General features: G+C 36.6%; 1 protein-coding gene across 1 annotated transcript; it reads left to right on the forward strand.

Annotated features, from left to right (window-relative positions):
* Nucleotides 1-4735: 4735 nt before the first annotated feature.
* On the forward strand, nucleotides 4736-9425 carry LOTGIDRAFT_129863 (hypothetical protein; the record flags this gene model as incomplete). Its single annotated transcript, XM_009065052.1, has 11 exons — nucleotides 4736-4778; nucleotides 5171-5255; nucleotides 6321-6396; nucleotides 6753-6851; nucleotides 6967-7180; nucleotides 7450-7589; nucleotides 7905-7990; nucleotides 8122-8216; nucleotides 8476-8564; nucleotides 8764-8854; nucleotides 9100-9425. The coding sequence occupies 11 exons, from the start codon at nucleotides 4736-4738 to the stop codon at nucleotides 9423-9425; spliced, it is 1344 nt and encodes a 447-aa protein (XP_009063300.1).
* Between the last annotated feature and the right edge of the window lie 338 nt (nucleotides 9426-9763).

Raw genomic sequence — 9763 nt, forward strand, 5'->3', positions numbered from 1 at the left:
CTTTCTCAGTTCAAAATTTTCACTTTTTAGTTCTTCACATTCTGTTTCCGTTATGTCCAAATCGCGTTCCAACTGCGACACTTCCTTGCGTCCTGCTACGTCCTTCTGCGTCGAAACCACTTGAGCTTTCTTTTTCAATTCTACATTATCCGCTTGGAGCTTTGAACACTTCGACTCCACGGACGATAATTGAGATTTCAATCCGGACAAACTTTTTTCCAATTCATCCTTTTTGGAATCGTATGCCATTTTTTTCAATGACGTATTCTCTTCCGTCAACTTTTTCACCTTGTCCTCCATTTCTTTTAACTTTTTCGTCAATTTTTCAACTTCCGTTTCTTTCGCCTTCAGCGATTTTGACACTTCCGTGAATTTGGCACTGTCAACGACATCCTTGTCACTGGATGTCGAGGAAGTCGACGATGATGTCGACCCATGAGTGTCCCTTCCCTTCGCACTAAAAGAACTGGGAGTAAAAGTTTTGGATTTGACGCCGCTGTCTGATACTGATGCGTCTTTACTCGATCGGAGTTCGTCAGAATTTAAACTTTTACCTTTCAAGTCTTTCGAATCCAAACCAGACGTCTGTTTACTCGATGACGTCACTTCTCCATATTTATTTTTAATAGATTCCGCAGAAGTGTTACCCCGAGCAGTGGTTGGCGATCCGGACGAGAGATTCTTTGATCCGAAAATGGATTTGCTCACTTCAGATGCAGATTTCTGATCACCGGACGGCTTCGAAGAGTCTTTTAACGAAGTTTTACTCACTTCTGTCGATGATTTAGCTTCGGTCTTCTCTGACCGCGCTTTGTCCTTCACACTAGAACCTTTGACGTCACTACTATCGTCTGCTGTTCCAAAATTTTTAAGTAATCCAGAAAATTTGGATTGTTTTGTTGGTGGTTTCTCGTCTGTTGTCGATTTCGATTTGTTTTCTTCTGGTTGTGTTTTGTGTAATTTATCCTGAATTCCGCCAAATTTCTTCGTTTCTACACTACTGCTTGAAGTTGGTGATTTAGAATTAGTTTTTTCGTCTGTTTTACCTGCCTTGAGAGAAGTGTTACTAAAAATAGTCGAACCTGGTTTACCAATCTCTGTTTTATTCGCTGATTTCGATTTTGAATCGTCTGTTACAGAAGTTGTGGATGTTTTGCCGCCTTTCGTCAAAATGCTAGAACTCGGTTTATTTGGAACGGAAGTTTGTTCTTTAGAAAATCCGGGTTTTGCTGAATCTCCTGGCGTTTTGGAGAAGATTCCTGGTGTCTTTTTGGCAGCCTCTGGTGGTATTTTGGACGACACTGGAGGGGGCTCCTTCTTGTGTTCGATTTTGGACTTGGTGTCGGTTTTTGTCGGTGTGGTCACTTCTTGTTTTGTCTTTAGCAACGGCGACGATTTCCCGGGCGTCTGTGGAGAAAATTTGCTTCCTGTGCTTTTGGGTGAGGGAGTTTCTGCTTGTTTCTTGTCCTTAGTCATCACTGGCGATCCTTTGGATCCGGATTTTACGTCACCATTGGACACGGATTTAGCATCCGCCGGTTTCTGTCCCGCCCCAGCAACGTGTTCGTCTTTCGTATGGAAACAGTTCACACATAAAGTTTTCCTCCAAGCTTGTGGCTCGAAGTCCGAGCATACTTCAGTTTTCGGCGGTTCCGAACTCATTTTGGTCGACCTTTGATCCAGATAGCATCCGTTCTCCTCGAAAATTCCTCAATTCACAAACTTTTAGTCGACACCGCTTGGCCAATCATACAAAATGGCGAACTTATTCTTGTTTTATTCCTTCCTTCATTCAAGAATCGTTTACACGCCTATCTACACATCATTTAGTCGAAAACGTCATTAGTTTTTGTGTAGATGTTCGCCCTTATACGGCACATGAGTAGTGAAACTAGACTGATCGTCTGCTACTGGCACTAATGTGTTCCTGGAAGCGCGTGTTTATTGCAGACTTGCACGAGGTTGGTACAAGTATTGAGTTACTGTGTATATGGTATATGTATACTGTAGAGTAATGGGACGATAGATCTAGAACTAAAGTACCCACCAGATGTTTTTCTTATTACAGACTCGGCTGTTATAATTATCCTTCCCTGTTGGATTCTTACCAAATTATTCTGGTTAACTGGAAGTATAAGGGGGAGGGGGGACAATCGTGCCCTGTTTTTGAGGTATCAGTGGGGGTGGGGGCAATGTATTGCAACCCTCTTATTACAGACTCGGCTGTTATAATTATCCTTCCCTGTTGGATTCTTATAAGTTTATTCTGGTTAACTGGAAGTATAAGGGGGGGGGAGGGGGGGTTAGGGTTAGGTTAGGGGGGGGGGGGGGCATCATGCCCTCTTATTTTGAGTTTAAGGGAAGTATGGGGGGGGGGGGGCATTAAAGGGAGTATAATTCGGGGGGTGACAAACGTGCCCTCTTATTACCGTCTCTGCTGATATAACTATCTTTCTCTGATGTATTCTAACCAATTTATGTTGGGAGATTTAAAGGGATATTTAATCGTGATTCTTCAAAGGACCCAGTTTCGCCTTCTGCAAATGATGCAAGGAGGATCCGGGATAGATCATTGCCGAAAGGTTTGGAGAAGGACCTGCTGGTAAACGGGATCCGCATGAACCTAACTTGCTATTCTTTGTAGGGAAATGATTGTTACCATTATCGATATTTAATGCCTATTCTTTTCTTTCAATCTACGATCTTTCTACTATTTTTATAAGCTCCATTCAGGCTTCACGGACTGACAGACATGGGCCATTAGGAGATGTATTGATGGGTATTGTGGTTATTTGATACACAACACAATGTATGGATAACAAATACTGTTTTTATTTCACACAACGTTTCGACAAGATACCACGGGTCGTTTTCAAGCTTTGATGAAGTAAACAAACAATTGAATTATTGTAAAATTAATACGGTGATGCACATAAAATGTTTTTTTGGATATTTAGGCCTATAATCGCTAAATGTATTGAAAACAATACATTTGATACAATCAATCTTAGCAGCGATTAGATTGGTGGGGGTGGACAATTCTTTGGAACAAAATGGGCTGGAATTTATAGCAGATTTCCAGACCACTGAAATCACCAGCCATGGGGACAACACATTTGGTATGAGATATTTATTCAAACACAAAAGTAATCATTTATTTAATAAACAGTACACACATTAAATACCTTAAAATCAAGAAAGTTTTTGGTCGTTGAGCTAAGAGGGGGGTTTGAATCATACAATGTTAACATTCTTTAGAATAAACTCACGCACACGTCACCCCAGTGATTCAGTGAGAAATTCCTGTCTCAAGTCTTTTGGCACCAGTTAATGGAACAGTCATAAGAATGAAAACAAAAAGAATTGTGTGTAAACGTCATCGCTTTCTGTGTTGTCACAGGATATTTAGCCGTGCCTGCATGAATCGCGGACCGAAAATAAAAGCTTGCCTTAGCCAGTATCAAAGTTTATGATCAATTGATTAATTTGTGAGAGAAGAAGAGAGTTTAGTATGGGAAATAAAAGCTAATTTTACCAAATCAAAAGCAGAAAACAGAAATGAACCTATCAAAATCACAATCACTAAATTATTGGTGGGTTATTAGTTAAATTTTTGAGCTGATTGAAGCCTCGGGGATCGATCTCTCCACAAACAGCAATAATTACAAGTAAAAAACGAATTCAAATCGCAATCCAGGCCTAACTATTGTATGGCGTTAAGCCCTTCTTTAATGGTCCAAGGGAGATAATCCACTGTAAGAAATTGCCCCAAGACTACAGCCTACAGTTAAATTCTCAAAATTCATAAGCCCTAAAATCGGTGTTTTGTGCGGAACAAGGGGTGGGGAGATATTCATTGGTATCGAGAGATAAATGTAGCTCTTGGGAGATGAGAATTTCGAAATAAAAACAGCTAAAAAGACTTTTACAGATTAACAGTAGAGTAAGAGGATAAGGCGATTTGTTTTAATGTTTAGTTCAAAACCCGACGTCGGTACGTCTATTTTGTCTTTCTAATCTATCAAATTTAGTTAGGAATTCATCTTAAATAGTTTAACTCACCATCACTTCATTTTAAAATGCAAGATAACTGTTCAAAACGTTGTCAAGATCTTTCTTTTCACGTCCATAGGGTGCAGGCAGGGCACGAATTGGGTGGCTTCCTCCGTCGCTTCATCAGCCTTGGCGTCTTGTTTCCTTCGCTTCGAGAACGTGACAGTCTTCAGACAGTGTAAGAGGTCGTTCCTCGAAAGTAAAATCACAATTTCCTATCACTTCCAATGTCAATAGCTATGTTTTTATCGATGTAAAGTTCATTTTTATTTTGGTTTTCTTAGTCGCCTTAGACTTCTGCTGTCAGTTTTACGGTCCAAGGGAAATAACTCCATTTTAAAAACGTTCCTTAATCAGGCTACGACTACAACTAACTCATGCTGCAAAATTCTCGGCTTAGTTTTTTACATATGAAATTTTGGGTGATTGGTTGGAATTAATTAAGAAATGTTTATTTAAAGTTGGGAAATTCAAAATTTGTCAGAAATAAGGCATTACAAAGTCTTAAATTTAGCCCTTTTTTCACTGTCACATGACTATGACCTTTGAACGAATGACCCGGAAACAAAATATTTTAGTACATGACGTCATTGACTGCGCATGCTCAAATGGAAGGAAATCAGTCATAGATTGTAATGTTATGATAAAATAAGACGATTTTTATTGGAAAAAAGAAGCAAAAATGCCGTTATTCGCGAATTCTACGCCCTTCGACAGCGATGTGGGTAAGTCAAGAATATCTTTGGACTTACATCCACCAAAATTTAATCAGAAATTGTCCGTAGATTGCGAAAAAATGAAAAATCAAAGCATTCAGGATGCTCTATCTGTGACAATTCGTCTGTAAAGATTTACTATTGTCATTGTCATCCCCAAATTACATTGTATCATAGGAGACCTTCAATGTCATTGGGGAGTGATCCCTAGTGATTTGATTTACATCTGTTATGACTGAACAAGTCCCTGTCAAATTATACCATAAGCCATGTTCCAAATTAAGAGACTAATTCCTTTAAAATAATACAATTACATAATCACAATGAATATATGTCAAAGACAAAATGGTATTTTCCAGAATAAAGAGAAAACATTGTTTCTGATTTTTGTCATGTTTCAGATAAAGCCACGAGTGAGATGAACACATCAGAAGACTGGAGTCTCATACTAGATATTTGTGAACGAGTTGGCAGAACACAAAATGGGTGAGTACCATAGTAGTGCTGGTACTGGCATGATACATTGGTGAATTGATACATCGCGATACAATATGAAGTGTATTATTTCTTTATGATACTAGCTTTACCTGACCCTGACAAACCCAAATCAAGTTATAGTACCTACCAAGGTCATGCTTAAAATGTATTATGTTTAATGCTTATGTCAGAAACTTGAAACAAGAGAGTAAACCACCATTATTTTGTGGTCAAAGCATGTAATAGACAATCATATTTAATATGCTTAAATATATTGACTAAACATATCATATCACTTGGAATAATTAATATTAAATGAATTATGATAGTTTGTAGAATGAGTCATTAACTGAAAATGATAACTTGTACCAGCTGTTGTCTAGCTACATCTTTATTTAGTTAATGACCAAAATTTCTCACTGTTAAAGTAGTGCTCAATAATCAATTATAGAGCGATAAAGAAATATTAAAACAGAGTTTCATGCTATACGATCTTGAAACAACTGACCTATTTCAGATTATTTCTTGATTTACATACATTATGAAATTCAACTCTATGATATGATAGGTCATCTTACTTACAGAGCTAATAATATTGTGTAATAAACACTGTTATTATTGTCTTATTCAATTTAAATTGCATGAATATTCATGAGTTTTGTTGTTATCTTTGTAAAATATAAAGAGTTATTCAAGGATTATTTGGTAGACAGGATCTCTGAGAATTTATGTTATCCTTTTGCTAAAAGGTTTGGCCATGGACAAGACTTGATCCTTATCCTTCAGACCCTTTCTTACTTGTCAAATATAGATTTCTTTCTTTGCATTTATAAGAAAATAAGATTGATATGCAGGTCAGAAAAAATGGGGTCATTGTTGTGTCAAATGATGAAGTACAAAGAATTTTTTTGTGACAAATTTACACTTTTGACCTGTCAAAAAAGAGCCATGCATTTGCTTATTTTCAGTGAAAAATTGAATTTTTATGCTTATGAATCAGTTAATTAGAACATGATATTCCTTGTGTTTATTGATTTTAAAAGTTTATGAAATTGATTTTTTTTTATATTTCAGACATAAAGATTGTTTGAAGTCTATAGTCAGAAGATTGAATCATAAAGTACCGTTTGTAACCATGCAGGCGTTAACGGTAAGACCAATACATTAGTAGTTTTACTGATTCTTTGTAAGGAGACATTCGGAATGGAAGGATATACCAGTATTGAAAATTCAAATGAACTTCTAGATGCAATGCTTTTAAGATACAAATCTGAATGTTTCATGTTTTTTCTTTGTGGGTGACTTCATGACTTCCATAGAACTATAGAAGGCTAGATAACATATTAGACTGTTGTTAGACTAGCTTGAAAATAACTATCCGGGGCCAAATAACAGTTTCTAGTTATTCAACCACTGTCCTAATACAATATAATATAACTATTCTAAAGTGACTATCCAAGGCTAGTTTCTGACTGATAATGTTAATAATGATGATAATTTTTCTAGTTGTTAGATGCCTGTGTTAATAATTGTGGAAGACAGTTCCATCTTGAAATATGTTCTCGTGATTTTACATCAGAGTGTCGCACACTCATCAACCAAAAGGTAAGAACAAAGTTTTAATTATTTTTAAGGATTGTATATCTGAAACACTTGTCCACAGCATGAAATGAGCTTTTGATAACTATGGGACCTACTAACTTTTGGTTTCATTTTTCAGGCACACCCAAAAGTAGCCCAGAAATTAAAAGCGCTGGTGAAGAAATGGGCGGAGTCTGAAGAATTTAAAAAAGATCCAGCGTTGAGTTTAATTCCTGCATTTTATGAAAGTTTACGGAAAGATGGAGCTGATTTTAGTGACCCAGATATACAGTCTAAGACAACTAGTACCAGTTCAAACCAAGCTGTTAAAGAAGATGATGATTTGGCTAAAGGTAGAGATTGTTTCGTATGTCTAAAAGGGATTGTAATGAAGGGTTCTAAATTGCTTAAAATGTGTAAGATTATACACTGATAGTATCATTTTTTTTTTTCTATCAGATGTCTCTGGTTCTTGCATTTTCACTAAAACTAAGTGCTTGATGACGACACATATACAAAGACCCTTAGATATTATAAGAAACCTTTGCGATAATGACATCATATAATGTCAAATTTTCCGTAACCCGCCATTTTGATTTTGTTATTTTCTTATGAATTGCAGCCATAGCCTTATCTCTACAAGAAGCTGATGGTTCTAAAAGTAAGGGCTCTAGTTTATACCCCTCTGGTATATCTGGGTCTACAGGGGCCACCTATAGTTCTGTAGCCTCTTCACAGAATGTACAGAGAGAGATTAGAAAGGTAGGTGAACAGGAGTAATTGCTGTATATCACTTACCACGCAATATAATAATATTACGATAAAAGGGATATGATAGGATAAATATCATATCTGACATAGATAGCAATCCAGTTTCCTCCTGTCAGTGATGCCGGTTGGAGGGTTGACATAGTAACAGCTCATATCCATTTGAATTGTTCAATAAAGCAAGGCCCTTTACGCTAACGTAGCTGTCCTGACAAAATTCTCATGGTATTGCCCATCTCCATTAGTTCTGGTTCATGAAAGGATAATGTAAATCTCCATTTTATTTGGAATTTGTTATTTATATTTCAGGTCCGAGCTCTGTATGATTTCGAAGCGGCAGAAGATAATGAATTAACGTTTAAAAGTGGCGAATTAATCAGTGTTATAGATGACAGGTAAGAATCATTAGTGAACTATGGTCACCCTCTTTCCCCTTTCGGTTGTTAAATATTCCAGGAATGTTTGGTTTTTGTTGGTTGGTTGGTGGATGACAAGTTTAATCATTGAATCTAATTCTTTTTTTCAGTGATCCTAACTGGTGGAAAGGTTCTAATCACCGTGGTGACGGATTATTTCCCGCCAATTTTGTAACAGCAGACTTATCAGTCGAACCTGAAGAAAGTAAGCCCAGACTTTATTGTCTCGTAAATTATATGCAAACATTTCAACACTAGATGGAGCTCTATTCCTAACTAACTGACATCACATAACGTTGATGTCATACATTTTAAGTTATATTACTAAGAATTGAGGATATATTACGTTTAATATATTTAAACTCAGTGTTCAAAGGATTAGAGTCATTTATGAAATTGTCTTGTACTTCATTCCTTTATTTATCTATCTATCCTTCATTCTTTCATTCATTCATTCCTTGCAGGTAAACCAGAGAAAAAATCAGTGCAATTTAGTGAAGAAGTACAAGTCAAGACATTAGAATTAACACCAGAGGAGGTCGTTATTGATGAGGTAAGATACGAATATTTCAAGATATTACAAACTTTGTCGAATACCTTTAAGGCACTTTTCATGTATCACGGAATGCATGAACCTCATCCTATACCTTGACTTCAATAGCCACTTATCTTTTATCACAGAAGTTTGTAAATGCATATGTTAAATATATATGTTATGTCATCTGCACAAAGTAATTTGTTGTTAATTGTAGAATAAGATAGATGAAGTATTGGCATTAATACAGAACGCTGATCCTACTGGTGAACGAGAACCTGACAGTGCAGAAATGTTAACTTTAGAGGGTAAGTACGGTCAAATATTGCTAGAGATGATCCTGGAAAATTAGTAAGAGTCTGGTTGAATGAAAGAACCTTAATATTTGAGACCTTTCTTGGAGAATTTGGAAAGGATACAAGATTTGGTAAAGCGTCAGTGCCAAAAGAAATTATGTTGGAAAGGGATTTTGGTATTTATATTATGTTGGTATTTATATTATGTTGGTATTTATATTATGTTGGTATTTATATTATGTAATTGTATATTTTAGAACAATGTAAAAGAATGGGTCCATTGATTGATACTGAATTAGAAAAAATAGACAGAAAACATGCTGATTTAGTTGATTTAAATAAAAAGGTGATAGATGCTCTACAGATGTATCACACGTTAATGAAAGAACAGCCGTACGGAGGATATCAAAAATCATCAGGACGGTACCAGACTCCTCCACAGGGTATGATGTCACAACAAACTCCACAGGTTAGTCAGAAACAAATAAACTTAACGGGACAGGTTCGTCATTCTTTCGACCAATCGTACCTTATTTTCAGAAACAGGTATATTACAGCTAAGCCAATCAGTGTTTACAGTTGACAATCAAAGTGTTTAAAAGTTAAAATGATGACTCGTTTTTTTTGATGCTTCTGACCCAATACCACGTTTATACCCACCTTCACAAGGATATATCAGTCTAAATTGTAGTTATACCAGCTGATACAGATCAGTTGCAAAACAGACACAATAATGTTCAATAATATTTCAAAATTTCAGGGCATGTATAACGGTGGACCTCAGTATCCCTCTCAAGCACAGCATCCTGGTCAGATGGCTCCTCCCCCTCAGATGGTTTCTATGGGACAACAACCTATGACAATGCCTCCTCACATAGCTGGTCAGATGAGTGGCATGTCACCAATGAGTGGAGGGAATCC

Source organism: Lottia gigantea (assembly GCF_000327385.1).
Source record: "Lottia gigantea unplaced genomic scaffold LOTGIsca_67, whole genome shotgun sequence".
NCBI lineage: Eukaryota > Metazoa > Mollusca > Gastropoda > Lottiidae > Lottia > Lottia gigantea.